Consider the following 22,937-nt stretch of genomic DNA (forward strand, 5'->3'; position numbering starts at 1 on the left):
ACTTGACCACAGTCACACACACTCCTGGCTATGGAGCCACTACCACCTGAGGCTCGAGCCGGAGGTTGTTCCATCATCACTACTTACAATAATGTTTCATCACAAACTAGGACAAATCATGCGACAATCATATAATGCGACTGACTCCGTGGTTTTTTATTCATGATTATGATTTTGTATTGTTAAAACTACGGTATCTCAAACATACCAACTCACCTTCATTTGAATGGCATTTAAACTCGGCGCTAAATCCAAGAGTGATGGCATAATCGCTTGTGAATCGGCAAACGGGGACAGATGGCGGCACTGTAAAGCAATATAAGTTTACTGACTCCAGATGTGTTTCAGGTCCAGCGCCTTAATTGTAGCAACTGTTTGGTGTAAAGTCCAGGTTTGGCCATCATTCGTAACCCGGTAAATACAGCAGCAACTCATTTAATTCGAATGCAAGCTTCAAAGCTGAGAAAGGAGTGAAAGAATTGCTGCATGGTGTTCAGAACTACTGGTTGCTATACAGGATCCCAAAAGGCAAACCGAACACTTGGCTGAAATATAACTTTGAAAGATATATACATTCAGCAGATGTGGTGCAAAAGTGAGATAAATTATTACTTTTATGATTGCTTCAACAGAAATACCAGAGATGACAAAACCGACAAACAAACACAGTTAATTGAGTTTGTACACTAATGCTATCTTGGGATTATTTATAAAACAATAGTAACATAAAAAAACTAATAAGTTACAGGGGTGTCGACTGTGGACTGAAAATTGGATAAAAACTTAATAGAAAGTTTTTCTACAATGTCACCAAGCTTCTACAACTGAACAACAAAATACTTCACCAACCTAATACTGTAACATTGTATGTTCCCTTGCCAACTCCATCGTTTTCAATAGTAACCCTACATTCATAGAAACCTGTGGAAGAATATAAATGCATACAGAACAAGTGCACTCAGGCCATGGTGCACATTGTAAAAGCATTAACATAGAAATAAAAAACTGCAGATTTCAAGACTCAGTTTGAGTCAGTTAAAACTACACATCAATGTTTCAATTAAATCGACAAACAAATCTGTCTATGTGTCAAGTTAGGTGGATACCATAAGTACATCAAAATATATTCATTCACAAGTAATTAGACTGGGCACCTAGCCTTAAAGTTATGCACGCATGGAGAAGTTGAACCAACTAATCAAGTATAATTCTCTGCACTAGATCCAAGAACTTGCTAACAAAACATAGCAACGTTGAAAGCACATACAAGTGTTTTAAGCCATGATTCGTATTGAGGTAATACTTCTGACCAGACATTAATTTGCTCATTCCAAATGTTTGATTCATAGAATCATGGGACAAAATACCTGCATTCATAACCAGTGCTGATTGAATTTGCAAACTAGCTGGTGGTTGTAGAGAAAATTGTGGAGAATAGCCATCTTGAACTGCTCCTTGAAGAACAATCAGCTTTTGCCGGTCATCACCTACTGTTGTACTGTATCCCCAGTCAACACTGCAAAAAAGTGACATCACATAACAGGTACAAGTACATGGTTTGTTCTTCTGGAAAGCCTTCACACGTGTGGGAATACTTATACCATGGTAACCTTAATGCACAGCAGGGTGGAGTGATTTTTTTTCAATTTTCAAAAGAGGGTGTCTAAAAGCTGGGTTAGCACCTAAAAACATATCTCAAACAATTTTTAGTTGGTTGCACCCAAAACTCAGCCGGCTATCTCCCTATTAAGAGTCGAGGGGGGATCAAAATCTTAAAAGTTGCTATAACTTTTGAACCACACATGCTAGAGAGATGATTTTCATCTTAAAAGAATGGCAAACACCAAGTTTCTACCTGTTGTAAGTGACATTTAAAAAAAATGATTTTCTTGCATTTTGGTTGTTTACACTTGGTTACATGTTGGGATTTTGCATTATTATGTATAATATATTATATTTGTTTTATAGCTCAAATTATGGACACTGTTACTCAGATACTCCTACACAAATGATATCAGACTCTACTCCAATTATAGACTATCAAATTAAGGCTTGTGTGGGATGAAATAACTTAAATAAGAACAAATACATAAAGCAAAATCAATAAAACACAGTTTAAAATTTATCTTTTCCGTATTGTGCTCTGTATCAAAAACACAACTGCTTGCTGTCATAAAAAATGCAGACCTGAGAAAATACAATCAAAACATTTATAAAACGGGAAAGTATATAACAGTCTAAATCAACAGCTTCTGGTATGGTACTGAGTGACATCCGGCGGCGGCAACACTACAAGTTTAATGTAAAGAATGAGTATGGTAATGTGAATTGTGAGAATGCAAATCATGCAATTGTTGCCAATTGATCTGTCATAGCATTAAATAATATCAGCTATAAGTATGTACAATACATGAGTAGCCTACACCACTTGCAAATTGTTCAATGATCACCAATTAAAAGTCCATTACAATCTAAGCATAAATTTGTAAAGTAACTTTCCAAAGCTACAAGTACAATGGATATTGTTGCTTTGATTCCAAACATTTCATCATTTTTCTGGAACATACACGTTGCCTGATTAAACCATCTCGCTTTTCATGTCCTGCAATTGCAGCCTCAGTGACTAGCTTCACATGTCGTTCAACAGTCAACACCCTGGTTATGGCATGGATGATTCAGTGCCAGAGGATGGGATCTCAAACTTTCAAGCTCGGCATCACTGTGTTGTACTGCTGGAGGCTGCCCAATGTCAGGATCATTGAGGTTAACCAGTTAATGATAAACTTTCGCTTTGAGGTTTAATTTTGGGATTATGAATCTTCGAATACTTTTAGCTGAAACAGCACCTTCGTTGACAGTTTCCTGCATTATTTGCAACATGAATCCACCTTTAAATTCATCATTTTCGATCATAATTGCCATCAAGAAATGTGAAAACATGACAAAGAGGAAGCTCATTGCAGTGCAGCAGGCATATAACCCATGTAGCAACTTACTACCACCTATAAAGCAGCGACTGAAATCAAGACGCCCCTTTGTGCCTGCCGCACAACAACTACTTAAGAACGCAGAAGAACTTGGTTTAAGTACAGAACTCTGGACGAACCACATGTGGAACACGGAGTGGCAAAACCACACCTCACGCTCCGTGACTTCATACCCGACGCCAATCCCGTCCACAGTCCACACGAGATATCCTCACAAGGCTGGCGTGGGTCAGGCTTAACCGCTTGCGAACTGGCGTCGGCCGCTTTCATTCGGACATGCCATCGCCATCTACCACGCCATCTACCATGCGCCAAATGGTGTGCGTGGTCTGCGTGAACTGGATGACAAATCAATTGAATGGCTGCTCGACACCTGCCCAAACATCTAGACCGCGTCGCCGCCACTGCCCAAGGGTGGTAAAAGGCAGAGCCCCTCGACCCTTGGAGTGGCGAAGAAGGTTCAAACGAAGAAGAAGATTCGGACATGCACAAGTGGGGCCTGGCACCCTGGCTCCTTCATCAGAATGCGAGTATGGTGCCACTGAACAGACCATGCCATCCACAACGGGAGCAAGTCTTTTAGGCGCTGGTCTTATAGGCGCGCACACTGTGGCGTCTGGATATTTAGGTGCGGAGCACTGTGGCGCCCGGTCATTTAGGTGCTATTCCTAGTAAAGTATGTAGATTGTATCAGCATGGCAGCTTGCCAGAAAATTATATCATGGCTTCCGTGAGTGAAGCTGCTTAAACCGGCAATGCTTTTCACACAAAATGTTTCTCGATCAAAAAGACTGTAGGCTAAATTACGTAAACTTTTTGCTTAAAATTTTCCAAATTTTTTCCATAATCATTCTGCTGTACCTCCTAAAGCAGGGGTTCCCAACCGGTGGTACGCGGGAACTTTTCAGGTGGTACGCGAGCAGCTCTCCGTTGCATGCGATATGTAGTAGTATTGTCAAATAAAGTAGGCCTATTGCAACAATTACTTAATTTTGAGTTTCTAAAATATGCGAACAACACTTTTATTTCTTTCCGTACTAAATTCTCTGCACTCAGTAAGCTATTTTTGTCGATCTTGCTCCCTGCTGTCATTGTTATTAATACAATGCTGCTGTGCGAACTTAATGGTGTATGTGACGAAACTATTCTGTGTGCAATGTGAATGGTGTCTGTGATGAAACTATTACGTGTGCAATGTGGTCAGTGCAATTGCAGAATTGCGTTTATTCTGATGTTGGTTTTCCGACGTGTAGTGGCTGAATCCTGAACAGCATTACATTTTGTCTAAATATTTGAAAATGTCGAAGCGAAAGTAAAGCGCAGATTATATTAAGTATGGCTTCATTGCTATTCAACATCGTGGAGATAGCTTACCTCAGTGTGTGATCTGTATGAAAACCCTTTCAAATGCAGCTTTGAAACCAAGTTTGCTTAAGCGGCATCTTGAGTCCAATCATGCAGATAAGATGAATCGAGATAAGAGTTATTTTGAGCGACTTGGAGAGAACGTGAAGCGACAGCGCATGGATCACACAGGCCAGTTTTACCGAAATAATCCCGGAATTGTGAAGATATCCTATGAAGTATCTCTTCTGGTGGCCCAAAACAAAAAAGCTCATGTCATTGCGGAGTCACTTGTTTTGGCAGCAGCAAAGATATTAGTCAGAAATTTGATTGGAGAAGATTCAGTGGCAAAGTTGGATAGTGTATCGCTTTCTAACAATACTGTGAAACGACGCATCGAGGAAATGTCAGTTGATATCACTGACCAAGTGATCACAGGAGTAAGAGATGCGAAGTTTGGATTTGCCTGACAACTTGATGAATCCACAGATGTCACAAACTGCTTCCAACTGCTTGTCTACGTCCGCTTTACACAGAACGATGCTGTAAAAATGGAATTAGCCTATTGTTGAATCATGAGGTGTCCACTACATCAAAAGAAAAAGATATTTTCAACTCTTTGGATAACTTTTTCAAGAAAAATGAACTGGATTGGGAAAATCTTGTCGGATGTACGACAGATGGAGCTCCCTCTATGCTCGGTAGAAAGTCTGGATTTCAAGCCCATGTCAAAGATGTGTCACCTCGCGTCATAAGCGTTCACTATTTCATACACAGGTTTGCTCTTTGCACAAAGGTTCTTCCTGCAAAGTTGTTAATGTGCTTGAACAGAGTAGTCAAAATCGTAAATTTTGTTAAAATATCAGCTTTAAATACTCGATTGTTTAAGGTTCTTTGTGAAGATCTCGGCTCAGACCACACTTGTCTCCTCTATCACACAGAAGTGCGCTGGCTCTCTCGAGGAAATACAACTAAGCGTCTTTTGGAAATGAGAAATGAATTACTTTTATTTTTCCAACAGAAAAACCATGAATTTCAAAACGATCTGGAGGACGAGGAATTCATTGCAAGATTGGCTTATTTGTCAGATATATTTGAAGCATGGCGATCTGTATACACAGGCCTTGACAACGTACGAACTGGAGGGCTGACTGAAGGCCAATGTATTTTCAATTTTGAAGTTTAAGCTAAATTCACTTTATATTCCTTTTAAATGATAATTTAAACAATTTAAATTGCCAAAGTGTGATCACTGAATCCCAAATCACTGCAAAACTCCTAAAATTATGTTGACAAAATGACAATATTTTCCGAAATACTGGTGTTGCCAGACGCTTTTTGGATTTCCAGTACAAATGCCAAAATCTATTCCGTTATTTGAATGGTAAAAACAGCACAAAAGTAACTCAAACTCTCACAAAATATAGACAAAGACTCTATTTATCAACTAATACTCAAACCATCAACTTATACTCGCGATTTTAGCTACTAACAGATCGGCCTTCAGTCAAATTTTAAGCTGCACGTTGCCATGGCCTGTGTATAAAGGTCGCCATGATTTGAAGCTTTCAATCATTTAAATCTGTCATTGCAAGGGCAAAACTGCACTGTCGTAGACTTTGTTTCAAAACTGGGAGCTTTTATCCGAAAGCTGGAATTATGGAGGAAAAATGTGGAAAACCAGCGCTATGGTATGTTTAAATTCCTGTCAGCTCTTGAAATGGAAATCAGTGATGACTTTTCCAGAGAAATTACCCAGCACCTCTCGCTGCTAACTGCTGAATTGCACCATTACTTTCCAGATACCACAAGCTGCCCATACATCACAGATCCTTTCTCAGTGGACCCAGCCGACTTACCTGTCGGTACAGGGGAACAAGAGGAACTGATAGACATGCAGAAAGATCAGACAGCAAAAAAACAACGCAAAGAATGTTCTGCAATAAACTTCTGGCTTAGTATGGCTTCTTCATACCCAACGCTAGCTTCCCACGCTGTTCCTACTGATTTTTCCTTCTACTTGGGAATGCGAGCAGGGATTTTCTATTCTTATGAACATCAAATCAAAAAATCGAAACCGACTAAGTACCCCTGGACATGACTTCAGATGTGCTATTAGCAAAGTTATGCCACGCATCGATCAACTGGTGAAACATAAACAAAAATCTCATTAAATTTAGTTGTATTGTGTTTAATTGTGTCTTTTTCTTTGTTATTCTGATGTGTTCTGTGCTGTGTGGCGTAATGGACTCTGTGATGTTTTGTTGGTAACTTTGCTACTTTCGCTGACTTTACATCCAGATTCACCATCTTGCAAATAATTTAATATTGGATCAAATTAGTTGTTTTGAACATAGTGGTACGTGTTGACAATCCGTGGTGGCTAAGTGGTACGAGAACATAAAAAGGTTGGGAACCCCTGTCCTAAAGCATTGCGCGCAGAAACGAAGTAAAATTTTTCTCATGTGCAGAATTGTTTTGGCATTCGATTAAACTACATATATTTTCAAATTATTTTATCATGCTTGGGTAGTAAAGATTATAATGAAGTACACTTTTCTGCCAATTTTTAATTTTTTTAGAAATTAGAAAAAACACCGTATGGAAAGTTGCTAGTCGTACATTGAATGTTTTAAATTTTATTGCAAAGCTTTGCATCTTCGGATAGCTGAAGATGTATGCTTTCATTTGATGTCAAGATTGTGCGTCTACGTCGATCACATGAGATGTTTTTACGGCGTAAATACAACAGATTTGTGTGAAAAATGTCTGGTTATTTAGATTAAACGTCTTGACCTCGGTGGTTGCGAAAGAGTTAAGTCAAATAATAACTACCGGTACACTAAACATCAGTAAAAAAATCATACCTTAGTCTATATTGAAGCGGGTGGTTACAATTTTAGTGTGCAGTGCCTGACTTTGCAAGTAGCCTAGGCTGCAGCAAAGAAGCCACAGCAAGCTCTTTTGTTTGAGAAGGTAGACTACACGAGGTGGAAGGATGAAGATTTTTATTAAACAATTAATGAATACGAAAAATGCGCAATCAAACACTGCAACGTATACATGAAGCCATCAGCAGCAATTTTTTCACGATTACGTAAGGTTGAAATAGTCGAAGCTGCCATATCAATCTTTGCTTTATGATGTGGCAAACTTACCAAACTTTTCGGTGCAAATGAAGTGCTCAGGTCCAACATCGGCTTATATGCAGGGCAATTAGACCAGCAGACCACCTGATCTCCACAGGACACGTACTTCTGGAGTAGAAGTTGCCGGTTTAAAGGCGCAGCTTTGTGCAATCTGTTACCTTTAATAATTACTTCTACTTGAGACGGATAGATCGTGTGGAGTTGAGGTGCGTGAAAACGCTCTACTACTCTTGATATTAGCACATTTCTACAGGACATTTGCTATGCATCCTGAACACAAGTTGCAGCCAGATGGAACTTTACTTAATCTGTTATCTTTCGCAGTTACTTTTGTTCGGGATGGATTGGCCATGTGACGAGAACGCGTAAGACGCTCTACTACTGTTCACATGAATACATTTCTACAGGGCATATAGGCTACACTTTGGCTACAAGTTGCAAGCATAATGGTGGGACTTCGCTCGTTATTAAACCTAGTCGGGGTTTTGACGGAAAACTAAATTACTCTTCACTTAAGCCTACCGCTCGGTTGAATACAGGCTACGGTACATTTTTTACTGATGTTTAGTGTAGTTATTATTTGACCTAACTAAAAGTGATACATGTTCGGAAATTTGAATAATTTATTGATAAAGCTTTCGCCGACGCAAACCTGGACTAACAACAAATAAATGCTGAACACGCGCATTAAAAAAACAACATATTTTTCTGTTCAATATAACATTTAATGTGAAAATCATTGCCGGTTTAAGCAGCTTCACTCACGGAAGCCATAACATATTTTTCTGTTCAATATAACATTTTGTGTAAAAATCATTGTCGGTTTAAGCAGCTTCACTCACTGAAGCCATGACATATTTTTCTCTTCAATATAACAATTTGTGTGAAAATCATTCCTGGTTTAAGCAGCTTCACCCATATATTTTTTCTGTTGAATATAACATTTTGTGTGAAAAAGCATTGGCGGTTTAAGCAACTTCACTCACTGAAGCCATGACCAACAACGCACACGCATTAACAAAACAATATATTTTCCTGTTCAATATAATGTTTTGTGTGAAAAGCATTGCCCTACGCCCCTACCTGCTAAGCTGATACAATCTACAGACTTTACTAGGAATAGCACCTAAATGAACGGGCGCCACAGTGCTCCGCACCTAAATATCCAGACGCCACAGTGTGCGCGCCTATTAGACCAGCGCCTAACTGTCAGCGCCTAAAAGACGTGGACCCTCCACAACTGCCTAACCCACCAGCCTCCACGCGGTGCGCATGGTCTGAGGGCTGGGATTTTTTTTGCTGAGACTTTTCGGTCATTTGTCCGAACTGACTTGAAAAAATTTGGTCATTTTTTATTTATTTCGGTCATTTTTTCTGATGAATATACTTTCTTTCAAGTAGCTGATACAAAAAAAAAATTGCACTTCCTGACTAGCTACAAGATTAAGTTTCGCTGAGAAACGTTGTCGTGTTTTATCTGAGAAAAGTTAGAACAGACAAACGTTTCTTCAACGTTCATCAGCGAAACTCAACCTTGCAACAGCCGGCCGCAGACATCTTTTATAGCACACCAACACACGTTCAAAAATAACGCAAAACAAAAATACAGTCCAACGGAAAGGAATAAAAACAAGTAAGAATGACCAAATAAACAAACACGTTACGCTCTAATGGTTGGCAATTACAAAGTGAATTAACTCCTCAACAATTTCACCGCTCACGTTGTAGTGTGCTCGCTTCGCGTTACTGTGCCAGTGCGCGTATGCCACGTCAAAATTGAATGTTTTGTATGATGCAGCATTAAACCTCAAACACATAAGTTTACTGGTATCTGCAGTTGAACAACGCAAGCGATTTCTTGTTGGAGTTCGCAACCGAGAAAGCAAATTGAATCCACGTTGTACGGTTGCGTTCTCTGCATTAAAAGTCAGCTTGGCTAATCTATGCCACGCTTCGTAGCTATTGTTAAAACTTTCCGCCAATTGTCACCTGGTTCGCAATCAATAATGTTAACAGTTCAAGCATAGACAGTGTGTATTGTGATTTATCGGGTGCTTTGACTGCTTTCTAATCCTTTGTGATTATAAGTGGCAAAGTACTTTGGTCACAAGACCGCTTGCGTAAAATTTTCTCGGAACTTCATGGCGGACAAATGCGGCCGACGGAAGTGCGAGACCTAGCGGACAAATGTCGGTTTTTGTAGGTTTATCGCGGCCATGTTCGCGATGAATGCCTTTAGTGTCGAGGCCTGAGTTGGAAGAGCTCTGTTTTATTTCACAGTGTAGATTCTAACGATCTGTTTAAGCCTGATGCTGCGAGTTAGTTGTGGCAATATCAAATTACACGAGCTTTCGGAACACAGTTCCCTAGTCATGTGCTATGACAAATGGTGTTGAGATCAGTGAGTGATTCTTTCATGTGGCTCTTTTGGTTCTTTCATGGTAGCTCTGTTTTAATTCGTATTCAGGTTAAGAAATTACGAAATCGTTTTACTGAAAAATATCATCTTCTCTTTATTCAATTTTGACAGGGTTTGAGGCTTACCTTGCTTCCATTGAGGATACGCCCCTGAGGCTACTCAATACTTACCGAAAACGAAAAAATTCCAGCTAAATTGAAATGATTTCCCACCTGCTCATTAAAAAGTTACAAACAGTTGTATTTTTGTAGGGCTTTTTGCGTCTACTCAATGGAGTACGACATTGCAAAAACCATCACACAAAATCATTATCTATCGATGTGGAGTCAAACATTCCACAGAGGTTATCACCAGCTTCAAAGTTGACAACATTATGCAATATGCTGAGATAATTTCCCGACTGACAGATCAATTTTTTCCACGATTCGAAGGAAAGATTTGAAAACACAGTGGCATTGATTTCTAGAAAGTTGAAGTCTTTGAGTGTGTTATTCTCATGTTTGCGTTTATCACAAGCAATACGACATTGGATCAACGTACAAAGGGATACTTCGTTGTTTATCAAGGTCTGGTCAATAATATTTCGAAAGGGTTGACCACCAGCTGAAAAATTTATAATATATGCAACATGCTGAGAAAATGACCCGATTGATAGAACAGACCGATCAATCTCTACCAAGCGGTTTAACCTTTCCAAGACAACGCAACATTGCGTCATACTTGAAAGCACCACGTCAGTCACGTTTGTGAAATGTTACTTCTGTATTTACGTAATCACATACAATAAGACATTGGATCAACGTTCAAACACTAAGTCTACGTCTTGTATTTCTGATGGACAAAAAATCGTAGAGTGGCGCAAGAAGCTTCTTTGCAATCACTGAAATCGATTTGCGTGCGTACATATTTTTTCTGACATTTTGACCGAATTGATTATATATTTTTTCGGACATTTTGACCGAATTGACTATATTTTGTTTGGACATTTTGCTAAAAAATCGGTCAATGACCGATAAATGACCGAAAAAAAAACAACCCAGTCTGAGGGCCTTGGACGACGAAACTGTTGAGTAAATAATGATATCCTGCCCTCCAATCTAGACTGGAAAGATCTATTCAATACGTCAATGATCTTTCTAGCATGTGCGGTTCAAAAGTTATACGGTAGCAATTTTTAGGATTTTAACCCCTCTCGACTCCAAATTGGAGGGTAGCCAGCTGAGTTTTGGGTCGGAATGGCCCGTTTCGGCTAGTTCCCTATTCGGCTACAGTTTTGAATTGCATTTAATTCCACAATATCATTTCTTTTGCATTCCAACAGAGAAAAATAAATTGAAATGAAATTTAGTGCAAAATGTTTGAACTATTAAATTGAAATGTTTGCTCACATAAAATCGACAATTGACATGTATCCTAGATCACCGTCTGTATGCAAACTTAGAATATATTAGAATACTCAACTATTACAAAATTCCAAATCCAACGACGCCTTCTGTTTATTTAGAGAATGTTGTATTTTATTCCACAATATCGTTCCTTTTATAGTTGAAATTATTGAAGCTTTAGATGAGTGGGGTTTAGACCTAGCCACTGAGATCTTAACACTAAAAAGCGAATTAAATTTATTTTTGAACTATTAATGTTTGCTCAGATAAAATTGACATGTATCCTGCGTCGCCGTCTGCATGCAAACTTAGAATATATATATTAGACTCTTCAACTATTACAAAATTCTAAATCCAACGACCCCTTCTGTTTATTTAGAGAATGTTGTATTTTATTCCACAATATCGTTTCTTTTATAGTTGAAATTATCGAAGCTTTAGCTGAGTGGAGTTTAGACCTAACCACTGATATCTTAAATCATATTTATGACACCAGAAACATCCCAGAATCATCTTTACCAAAGAAAACCGGAGCAACAGACTGCTCACTCCACAGAACAATTAGCCTTGTGAATCATCTAACAAAGATCTTACCGTACTCCGAATCATGATGATAAGGTTGAGACCAAAACTAAAATCGGAAATATCAACAGCACAGTTTGGATTTGTTCCAGACAAAAGGACCACAAAAGGAATTTTTACATTAAAAATGATAACAGAGAAATGTATGTCCGATTCTTCTGTTTATTTAGAGAATTTTGTATTTTATTCCACAATATCGTTTCTTTTGCATTCTTGCATTTTATCCAGTGTTTACCTTTGAGTGCCTTCCCAGACGGCAAAAACCGTCATTTTTACATTGATTCAACATGTGCACTGCAGACGTTGAATCAATGTAAAAATGACGACTTTTGTTGTCTGGGTTCGTTCAAAATAAATGTTTTACATCAAAATAACATTTTTCATGATTAACAATAGAGGTTAATGAGATAAAGTCTCAGCGAAAACGTGTCAACGAAAAAAAGAGACAATTGTCAAATAGCGTTTGACATAAAAGATGAAGTTAAAACCTAAGCGGCAGTTTAGAATAAAGCTGGGTTTCGGCGTTACATGACCTGGAATTCCTTTGGTTACTTTCTTCATTAGACTTTCAGTTGATGTTACTTTATTATGGCAGAGGAATCGATTAGTACGCAACGCAAAGGTGAGGTTTTTCTACATGATGGCTACATGTTTCAACTAGCTCAATATAGTGCAGACAGGCTTAAGAAATACTGGTGTTGTTCTCGACGTGATAAGAAATGCAAGGCTCGCATCCACACTTGTGCGGCAACAAATCAGAGAATAATGTGTGTTATGATGACTATAGTGTATTTTGATCATTTGAGAAAATGTTGTGCAAAGAAATATCAACTACAGAACTACTTGAATTGTAATAATCGCAACCATTGTTTACCTGCATTGAAGCTGGACCTGGGAAATTGGGAATGCACCACGGACTGGCCTACCCTAGTAATTACAAAGTCTGCTTTGATAGTGACGTTGTGCTATTACTTATTACTACAGGGCCATTCTTTTTATCTAAAAATTGAAAAGTATGACTTTATTTTTTGAAATACATGATAATATATGACTTTGTTTTAGGGCATCAAATTTATGCTAATCTCTATAACTAACAGAAGGAGTCGTTAAATTAATTATCGTTGGATTTTCAAAACTTAGCTGAATCGGACTAGCCGAATAGGGAACTAGCCAAATAGTAGCAGACCCGTTTTGGGTGCAACCAACTAAAAATTGTTTGGGATGTGTTTTTAGGTCAGGGGTGGGGAACCTTTTTAGTATTGCGGGCCACATAAAATGAGAAATAACACACGCGGGCCACTAAAAATTTCGAAATTTTGTCCGATCTTTCTGGAACATTCTGCCTTCATCACCAATCTTTCTTTTCTTTCCAGAAGCCATTATACAACGTAAAATTTTGAAATTTGAGCAGAAGGCTACTCTGCAAAACACTTTTCATGAATGGCATAACTGACCGATTAACAATAACTGGTCACATTGTGACATACACATTGTTGTTACAAATGGCCTTCTATGATGGATTAACTAGTCATAGAAGGCCATTCGCAATATACCGAGAATGCAGACTGCAGAGCCTACTCTTTTTTGAGGTTGAGTTGTTGTTTCAATATATTTTGGGTAAAGAAATTTTGACGCGGGCCACATGGAACAGTTACGCGGGCCGCAGGTTCCCCACCCCTGTTTTAGGTGCTAAGCCAGCTTTTTAGACACTCTGTTTTTTAAAAATCAGAAATTTTTTTTCACTCCACCCTTATGCAGCATGCACAGGCCATGCCAATGTGTGAGCTTTGTACATTCAGCCTTAATGCTCAAAATCAAATCAGCCTCCAGTAATTATTATAAGTTCACACATCAACAAGGCCTGTGTATAGGTCACTATGGATTATATGGGTTTGCTACTATTCGGTGAGTCCGATTCGGCTACAAGGATAAGAGATCGGACTCACCGAATCGGACTCACCGAAACGGGCCATTCCGGGATTATATATATATAATCTACCTTGCTTTTCCAGAATTTCCACTGGACTCAGGACTATAATTACAGGTTAACAAAGCTGGCTGGTTGACATCGATTTCCTTATCAAACCATTTTCTTATGCCATTTTCCAGTGTCACAGTTGTACACCAGGTCATTGGAGCTAAAACAAAACATTGTTAGTTCATGTCTAAGAAAATTTACAGTATTATACTATTTTGTATTTACATATACTATTTACAATATATATACAGTATTATTATACGGTAGCTATTTTGATGTTAGCAAAATTGCACATGGCCTCAAAAAGGTAGTCTCATACTTGATTGCAAGCATTCAGGGATAAAAACAGTAACATTCCGGTTTTCAAAATAGCAAGCCTTCAGTACTAATAAGAATAAGGTAACCAGTTCCTTTTTTCGAATGTTTTTCCTTCAGCAACTATGCTCAAGTGTTTTTAACAACCAACTTAAGCTGAAAATAAAATTAGGGTTATATGATTGGAAAACAAGCATCTTATCCGCTGTGCCGAAAACATCCCGGTATTGAATTTGAAAGACATTTGCTGAGTTCAGGGAGCTTGTCAAATAATATGTTTCCCCATCCTGTCTCGCAGACTTTAGAGTTAGACCATCACTAACTTGTTTATTATTTATTTCTGTTTCTTCTACCTCAGGCCTCGAAATTCACGGCGGACACGGCGGTCATGTCCGCCGTCACAGCATGTGATGTCCGCGGGAAGTACCATCTAGATCGGTCATATTTGTCCGCCGAGAAATAACACAGGAACTAGCAATACAAATCATCTTTGCATAGCACGAACCATTGTTGCGAGAATATAATTTTCCGCGCATTCTAGCGCGCATCTACAAAATGTGAATACGGTACTATGTCCCTTAGCTTCCATTCAAGCAGGAAAACTTTCGATTTTTACGTTGCTTTAACGATTGATGACCTTGAATCAGCGTAACAAAGGTGAATTCTTCGCTAAGAATCGATGGAAGTACGAAGTGCTTCTACACTAATCTCGCGCAACTTAGTTGAAGCTTACGTCACAATGTCTGGCTTTGATCTTCGAGTAATATTGATAAGGCACGGTTGGTTACAAAATTTGTTAAGTTTAGGTATATATACAGTAAGAAAGAAAAGGCCGAGGGAAAACTCACTTTCGCTTACATGACACGCAAAAATAAACCTAAAAAAACGCTTAGGGAAAACACAGCAGAAAATACTAGCGTTAGTGTAGAAGTTTTCCGACTCGTACCCAGAGCATTGTGCGCAAGATGCCACGCGACCTCATTCGGTGGAAGTTATGCAGCATATTAAGCAGCTACACAGCGCTTTGACTCATCAAGCGCACGTCGTTGGTCTGACGACAGCCTTTCAGAGTGAGTTCGCTGAAAATTTAAAAAGTCTTCTAAACCGTATGATACTAGCTATAGTTCTCGAATGGCCAAGAATTATCAAGATAAAGTGATTAAACATGACGATCGACGTTAAAACTGGTGTGTCCGCCGTAAAACTTAAATTGTCCGCCGAGATAGCTGCTCAGACCGGACACGTTTGTCCGCCGTCAACAAAAACGAATTTCGAGGCCTGTACCTAGCATTTAGCCTACAGCCTTGAGTGACTCTCCAGAGTCCAGTGCCATTCTACTGCTCATAGCAAATTTCAAACTTTAGAAAATTTGCATAAAATTTGATCAACAATTATACTAATACACATGTAGAGGCAGAGCACAATTATTATGCACTTTAACACGACAACAAAACATAAATTTTATATATACATCTAAAAAATATAAAGTTTTTATCATTAATATATACAACAACTAAGCTAATGAAAATAAATGGGTTTACTTGTCTAATGAACTCACCAAATAAAAGCAAAACAGAAATTAACAAGGTTGTCTTCATCTTCAAGTTGATCACTTTCAAATGAACAAAAGTCTATAAACAAAATATAAAACAACAGCACCATCAAATAAGAGTGGCAACACTGACATAGCAAATCATTCAGGGTTCACGTCTTTTAGGCGTAGACAATTAGAGTGCTGGTCAAATAGGCGCGCACACTGTGGCGTCCGGATATTTAGGTGCGGAGCACTGTGGCGCCCGTTCATTTAGGTGCTATTCCTAGTAAAGTATGCAGATTGTATCACCTCAGCTTTGGCAAAACCTAGTCGGGGTTTTGACGGAAGACTAAGTTACTCTTCACTCAAGCCAACCACCCGCTTAAATATAGGCTATGGTATATTTTTTACTGATGTTTAGTGTAGTTATTATTTGACTTATATAACTGAAAGTGAACTCAGTCATGTTCGGAAACTTGAATAATTTATTGATAAAGCTTTCGCCGACGCAAACCTGGCAAACGCAAACAAATAAATGCACGCAGATTAACAAAACAACATATTTTTTTGTTATAACATTTTGTGAGAAAAGCATTGCCCTACCTGCCAAGCTGATACAATCTGCATACTTTACTAGGAATAGCACCTAAATGAACGGGCGCCACAGTGCTCCACACCTAAATATCCAGACACCACAGTGTGCGCGCCTATTTGACCAGCGCCTAACTGTCTGCGCCTAAAAGACTTGCTCCCATCATTCACTAAGGTATGCAGGGGTCAATTTTAACTTTTTTTTCACTAGCCCACTGGACTAGTTGCTCTCCGTTTTCACTAGCCCGCACGATTTTTCACTAGTCCAACCAGTTTACTGACTTTTCACTTGTCTGATGACGTATTAAGATAAGTGTTTTGGCTTAGACTGAAACTAACTAAAGTAAAGGCTTTCAGATTTCAATACGCACAAGAGAGCAACAATACGCACAAAAACACCTTCTCGTACTACAGACGCAAACAATGCAATTTTAAAACATAAAAAAACTTTTCACAGGCTAATATTTTTCCTAGCCGATCGGACTAGTACTGCAAACATTTCTACTAGTCTGCGCAAATTTTCAATAGCTATTGGCTAGCGGACTAGAGTTAAGATCGAACCCTGGCATGAGTGCTTTTGAAAATTTAGGTTGGCAACTTGTAAAAAAATTTTGAAGAAAGATTCTAAACTTTTTTATTTCTTAACCACTGGATCCTTATTTGCAATTTTAATTTTTGCACTGCAACCTTAAATGTAACATCAGTTGAACTGAGTAGAAGAAAAGTACATACAAAATAAAAAAAGTCATGGCACAATCATTTTCCTTATCAATTGATAAAATTGTATCCGTTTTCAAGTGTTTTCGTCAAACTGACATGCACACTTTGTTGTCGAGCCATCTTACGATCACAGTTTGCAGGTTTCAGTTTGGACTTCCTAAACTGAGGGTCAAGTAATGAACTTCAGGGGTCGCATAGAGCAGGGCTTCCCAAACTGGGGGTCACAACCCCCAAGGGGTTGCGCAACAAACTTCAAGGGTTGCAGAAAGTATACCAATTTGCACAAGGTACTGCATATTAGGGTCTGCTACTATTTGGTGAGTCCGATTCGGTGAGTCCTTAACCTCTAACCCTAATCCTTAACCCCTAACCCTAAAATGGCAATGATAATTAGACTACGGTACCCAATAATTTAAAAAAAAAATTGAAAAAATCCCCCGTTAAGGGGTCGGACTCACCGAAACGGACCATTCCGTGCATATTAGCACTTCTGTACGAGATGCTGAGACAGTTATTAACTTTATTAAGAGCAGCCTACTCAATAGGCTGCCCATATTTTTAAAAATTTAAGAGGTGAAATGGAATCGGAGTTAAAAACTCTTTCACTGCAAATTGTGAAGTGAGGTGGCTTTCAAAAGTTAAAGCTTTAAAATGGCTAGCCAATTAACGTTGAAAACTGAAATCGTGATTTTTCCAACAGAATAAAATTCATTCTTTGTCCACCATTTTCATAACATCTAGCTTTTAAAATTATGCCAAATGTCAGATTTGCTTTAAAAACTAAACGAATTTAATTTGTCCCTTCCTAGGAGAAAACATCAATATTTTGCATTGAAATCTAAAATTACCGGTAATGCTTTCATTAAAAAATTGAACATCTGGAAACAAAGATTCCAAAATGATATCTGAAATGTTCTCACTTCGCCTACCGGTCCAGCCTAAGCAAGATTGAAACCGCCTTGAGGCCTGCATTAACAAACACTGAGCCACGACTGGACTTGCTTTGTGGCAGAAATCAGTCACACCCATCACATTGAATAAATGTGTTTGCTTTTTTGTTTTGTTTCCAGTAGGCTGCCTATAGGCTTCATTATTATGAATGTTATGGTCAGAAATAAATAAAATCAAACTGAACTGAGAACAGTAAATTGTTTTTGGTTTTCGTTAGATTTAAGCTTTTCAATAAATATCACAAATGTATATTTCGCACTGTTCGTCTTTTTAATCGTAAGGGACCACGAAACATTTTTAGGAGATTAATAGGGGTTGCAAGCAAAAAAGTTTAAGAAGCCCTGGCATAGAGTATACTAATCTCCACAAAGCATCCTACTTGTATAGGCTACGCTATTAACACTGTTGCATAAAATGATGTAAAAGTTATTAACTTTGTTAAGAGTTGCGCACTATAATACCCGTACTTTTGCAAAAATATGTTAAATGGAATTGGAGTTTAAAACTCTTTTACTGCATTGTGAAGTAAGGTAGCCTAGCTTTCGAAAGCCACAACTTTAAAAAGGCCATTAATGTATGCCTTTTGTTTCCACATATTTGTGCAAGTCAGCATTTTCAACGTTAATGGCAATCAAAACAAAGTTCTAGCCTATGCCGAGTGGGTAGCGCGTTGGGCTCGCAGTCGAGAGCCTGCATGTTCGACTCCAGCCACCCGCACTTGCTGTTGTTTCTCTGGGCAAGAAACTTTACAATAATTGCCTCTACCCAGTGATCGATTTCGAGTAATGGGTAGTACCAAATTTAAGTCATAAGTACAGTAAACAATCGGAAACAGACATTGCCGTCGGCTGCAGCGTGGGTCAGGTGTATGTCGGAAGGCGTACACCGATGCATAGCGCTCAAGTCCGCTTTCCCGCAATGCAGGATAAAGATAAACAAACAAACAAACTATGCAACATTGAAACTGCATTAATAATTGGGACCAGCATTAACAAACATTGAGCTACGACTGGACTTGTTTTGTAGCAGAAAGCAGTCACACTTACACCTATCACACTGAACAGATGTGTTTGCTTTTTGGTTTTGTTTCCTTTAGTTTAGAATTAGATTATGCGTAAAGTAGTAGCCTTCGAGTACTGGCAGCTTGTTTTTTGTTTTGAATTTTTAAGCCTTTTTGTAATGTTTATCATTTTAACCGTAAAAGGTCATAAAAATTTATATATAATCGATTAAAGTGGTAGCGAGCCAAAAAGTTTAGAAAGCCCTGCCTTAGAGTTAGAGGGTACAATATGAGACATTCAACTGATGAGCATTCCATATTTCTTAAAATTAATAAAATTGAAGTATAACCAACTACTTACAATAGAAGTCTAACCAAGTTCAATTTAGAGCTTTATATTTGATATATATATTTTTTGCAATAATATATATATATATGACAGTGTGATATATTTTAAAGTGAATTAAAAAAACAAACCAAGGTATTGGGCTGTTGAGTGTTGATCGATTACACTGGTCTACACAAAATTTCAGGTTTGGGTTTTGACAACCCATTTTAGCTAATTTTGGGGCGCTGAATCCGAAAATGAACTCAGATTTTCTCTATCACATCACGTTTTTGAGATATGACATATCCCTAATTTTTGAAAAAAATCAATTTTTGCCCCCCCCTCTGTTGTCAAAACAAGGAATTCTGATGCAATAAACACTGTTTTACCTGCAATAATCTAGCTTTAATTAACAAACAAGCATTCTATATTATATTCACACAAATTTGCGTTGTCTTTATTAAAATTTCATGCCTTGGAATAAAAAATAGGCATGCAAAAGAGCAACCATAATAACATCAAACGCTACATTATGCTGACGAACATGTCGATAGGACAGTGACAAGGTATTTTCTGAATTATAGCCTACAGTTCACACAATATGCACATAGACATTCCAATGGAGTGCAGAAATTCTGGAGACACACACAGAAATAGCAAAGTGCCAAAATAAAGATTGACTTAAAGGGACTTGGGCAGGGCGAGTTCAGAAACAGTCAAAAAAAGAGCTTTCATAAATATGAACTCTTCACTTATAAGCTTAAAAAGGCTCTTTTGAGGGACTTTCTTTTATGAGCAGCATCTGGAATTTCTCTTTTAAAACTACAACAATAGTCGGCCATCATGACAATCCCACCGACCTTGATAACGTTCCTGCATAATTTTAATATCCTGGTAGAAACGTTCACCCTGTTCTTCACTAACTTTCTCAAGGTTTTCTGGAAACTCATCCGCATGGCTTTTCAAATAGTGAACTTTGATGCTCATCCTGCATCCCAAATCTTCAAAACTAAGCAGTAGCTCCCTTAAAAGATCTTTATAATTTTCTGCTTTTCTGTTTCCCAAAAAATTTCTCACAACAGCACCGAAAGCATTCCAAGCTCTAGCCTCGAATGGCAACATTGAATTTACAAAATTTTCATCCTTTAACAATTGCCTGATTTGTGGTCCATTGAAAATCCCAGCTCTTTTTTTCTCTTCACTGAGACCAGGAAAAGCATAACATATATACTTAAAACTTCATGATCCAAAGCTTTTACATATTGTTTCATGAGACCAAATTTGATGTGAAGAGGAGGCAAGAGGATCTTTTTGATATCAAATAACTGATCACTAGGGTGTGACAGCCGCCCCGACCTTTTCAGAATTTTCCTACCTTTTTTTTGGTGGTGAGGTTTTACCTGTATAACATTCCTGTAAAGTTTCAAAAAAATTGGTCAAGGTTTAAAGGTAGCCCGCGGCCACTAAAGTTTTTGGGGGTGCGCGATGCATTTTTAGGGGTGCCTTTGCTATATCTCGGCTCCTAGACATGATAGAAGGTCGTGCTATAGCTCAATCGATGCAGAATAAGCAAATTTGTATTAGACTTGTGAAGAAACTATTTGCCTAAAATGTGTAGTTTGCAAGTTATTTGAGAAAAACGCGTTTTTTGTAAAAAATAGTGAAAAATTGTTACATATGAATTGAATGTTTTACCATTTTCACTTTTTTTCTTCTTAGGAACACCTGGAGAAGTACAGAAGCTGTACCTCTTCAAAGTTTAAACCTAAGTTACCTCATGTTTTGCTTTGTTAGAAGCATAGAAACTGAACACTAACATGGTGTTTACTGTTTAGGCAATTTTTATGGTGGTAAGTGCTAATTTAAATTACATGTTATGTCAAAGTTTAAAGATCCAAGGTATTATTTGCTTGACACAATTCCTGGTAAAGAAAATAAAATCATTACTGGTTCACGACTCCCTACTTGTCGTCAGGTCCTGCTGTGCTTTCTTGCTCATCATTCCACTACAACAAATACCTTGAGAAATGCTGCTAACGAAGCTGTTAAAGCAGTACTACCCTTTTACAAACATGCAAATGATGCAAGAATACCTCACTTGCAATCTCAAAGATGGCAGAGGAAGTGATTAAGCTGTTTAGTGAAATGAAGGCTCTCCTAAAAAGAGAAACCCGGTACAGGATGGACGATTTACAGCAACATAGAATTGAGGATTACAAAGAGAAACTAAACTCCACAATAAAGTTATGGCCAAGGAATGTGTTAAAGAACATGAGTAATGAAGAAGATAAAGCATTTTTACTGAGTATGATGACAGACAGGGTTGCAAGTATGGGCAGTGTTGATTTGGTTCTCACTACCACAGAAAGGAAGGTCAATAGAAGGAAGGAGTCGGAGAAAAAACGGAGAAGAAAGGAATGTTTAAGACGAGAAGCAGCTGAAAAGTCATTTCATATTGTTGAGGATGATGTAGACATTGAGGATCAAGATGATTCTGAAGAGATAGCTCACTGCTCCAACAGGCCACACAAAAGGACTGTGAAGACTGGTACATCAGCATTCTGGCCACATGATATCCTCAATTCTTCCACAGTAGTGGAAGCAGCTGTACGTAACCACATCAGCCCTACATCTTTAGCAGCACTTACATTACCGCTACAGGAGGTGATGTTTCCAAAGTTAATCTCAGCTACAGAACAGCTCACAGGTAGGAAAGTTAACAATGCATTTAATTGTAGTGTTTGTTAATAAATGACTTCATTCACTACATCTGTTATCTTGCTTCAAAGGTACAAGTTGCAGTCAGTGGTTACGATAGCTTCAAAGATAAAAGAATCGTGGTCTCCTCATTCAGCTTGTTGTATATTCCTATGTGCCATGGTGGCTAACCGCTTCTGTGTCAACTTCTGCTCCTTGCAACAACCTAGAACTTATCAACAACCTTCTTGAGTATGAAGAAATCGAAAGCAGTATGGCCAAAGCAGCTCTTAAAGCTCTAAAGGGGCACATGTGGTATCTTAGTGAAAAACCTATACCCCTTTTCGATAGCAGCGTGTCTGACAAGACAATACAAAAATTGTTCAAAAACTGACAAGCTTTGAAGATCCTGGACATTCTTTGAAAAGAGGAAGTGATTTTGGAAAACCCTCCTTTCTTTCCGTTCCTACAAAACCAACAGATGACTTGAGTTCCTTTGTTGGAGAAAATTCTTGGAGCTTCTTCAGAATCTTGAGGATTGATACGACCTTTTTAAGTGTTGGTGCCAGAACGGCAGCAACTATGAAGCAAGGAACGGGTTTCAAATCTTTGTGTTGTTAATGATGCAGCAGAAAGGGGTGTCAAACTGTGCCAAGACTTTATTGACACTACTAAGACAGAAGTTTCATTTCAAAATATTCTTCAAGTATTTGAGAACAGCAGAAATTCTATGCCCAATCAGCGTAAACAAAAGTTACATCCATCTCGGTGTTGGTTTCTTACATTGTGATTTTTATTATCGCTGTTCCTCGCTCTCAAATGTATTTTGTAATTTCGTTTAACATTAAGTAAACATGTGAATTCATCATTTCATTGATTTTCCATATGTTTTAACCCAAGAAGAAAAGGTGCTTAAACATTTTTCTCACAAATATGCAAAAAAACGGGTTTTTCTCA

At 38.2% G+C, this 22,937-nt stretch overlaps 1 protein-coding gene and 1 pseudogene across 4 annotated transcripts in view; one reads left to right on the forward strand and one right to left on the reverse strand.

Annotated features, from left to right (window-relative positions):
- LOC145774132 (junctional adhesion molecule C-like) overlaps positions 1-22,937 on the reverse strand; it is a 95,604-nt gene that overhangs the window by 13,131 nt on the left and 59,536 nt on the right. For 2 of the 4 annotated variants that reach the window (XM_082585291.1, XM_082585294.1), the window contains exons 1-5: positions 15,718-15,786; positions 13,866-14,004; positions 1,368-1,516; positions 850-921; positions 217-306 (exon numbers count right to left, since the gene is read on the reverse strand). In XM_082585291.1, coding sequence (XP_082441417.1) covers positions 217-306; positions 850-921; positions 1,368-1,516; positions 13,866-14,004; positions 15,718-15,757 — 490 coding nt within the window. In that variant the 5' untranslated portion in view covers positions 15,758-15,786. Of the gene's footprint in view, positions 1-216; positions 307-849; positions 922-1,367; positions 1,517-13,865; positions 14,005-15,717; positions 15,787-22,937 lie in introns of those variants that run through there. The other 2 variants (XM_082585290.1, XM_082585292.1) reach the window with 1 other exon arrangement.
- On the forward strand, positions 6,025-6,505 carry LOC145773677 (zinc finger BED domain-containing protein 5-like; annotated as a pseudogene).

The sequence above is a fragment of the Aplidium turbinatum genome, chromosome 7, assembly GCF_918807975.1.
Source record: "Aplidium turbinatum chromosome 7, kaAplTurb1.1, whole genome shotgun sequence".
Taxonomy (NCBI): Eukaryota; Metazoa; Chordata; class Ascidiacea; order Aplousobranchia; family Polyclinidae; genus Aplidium; species Aplidium turbinatum.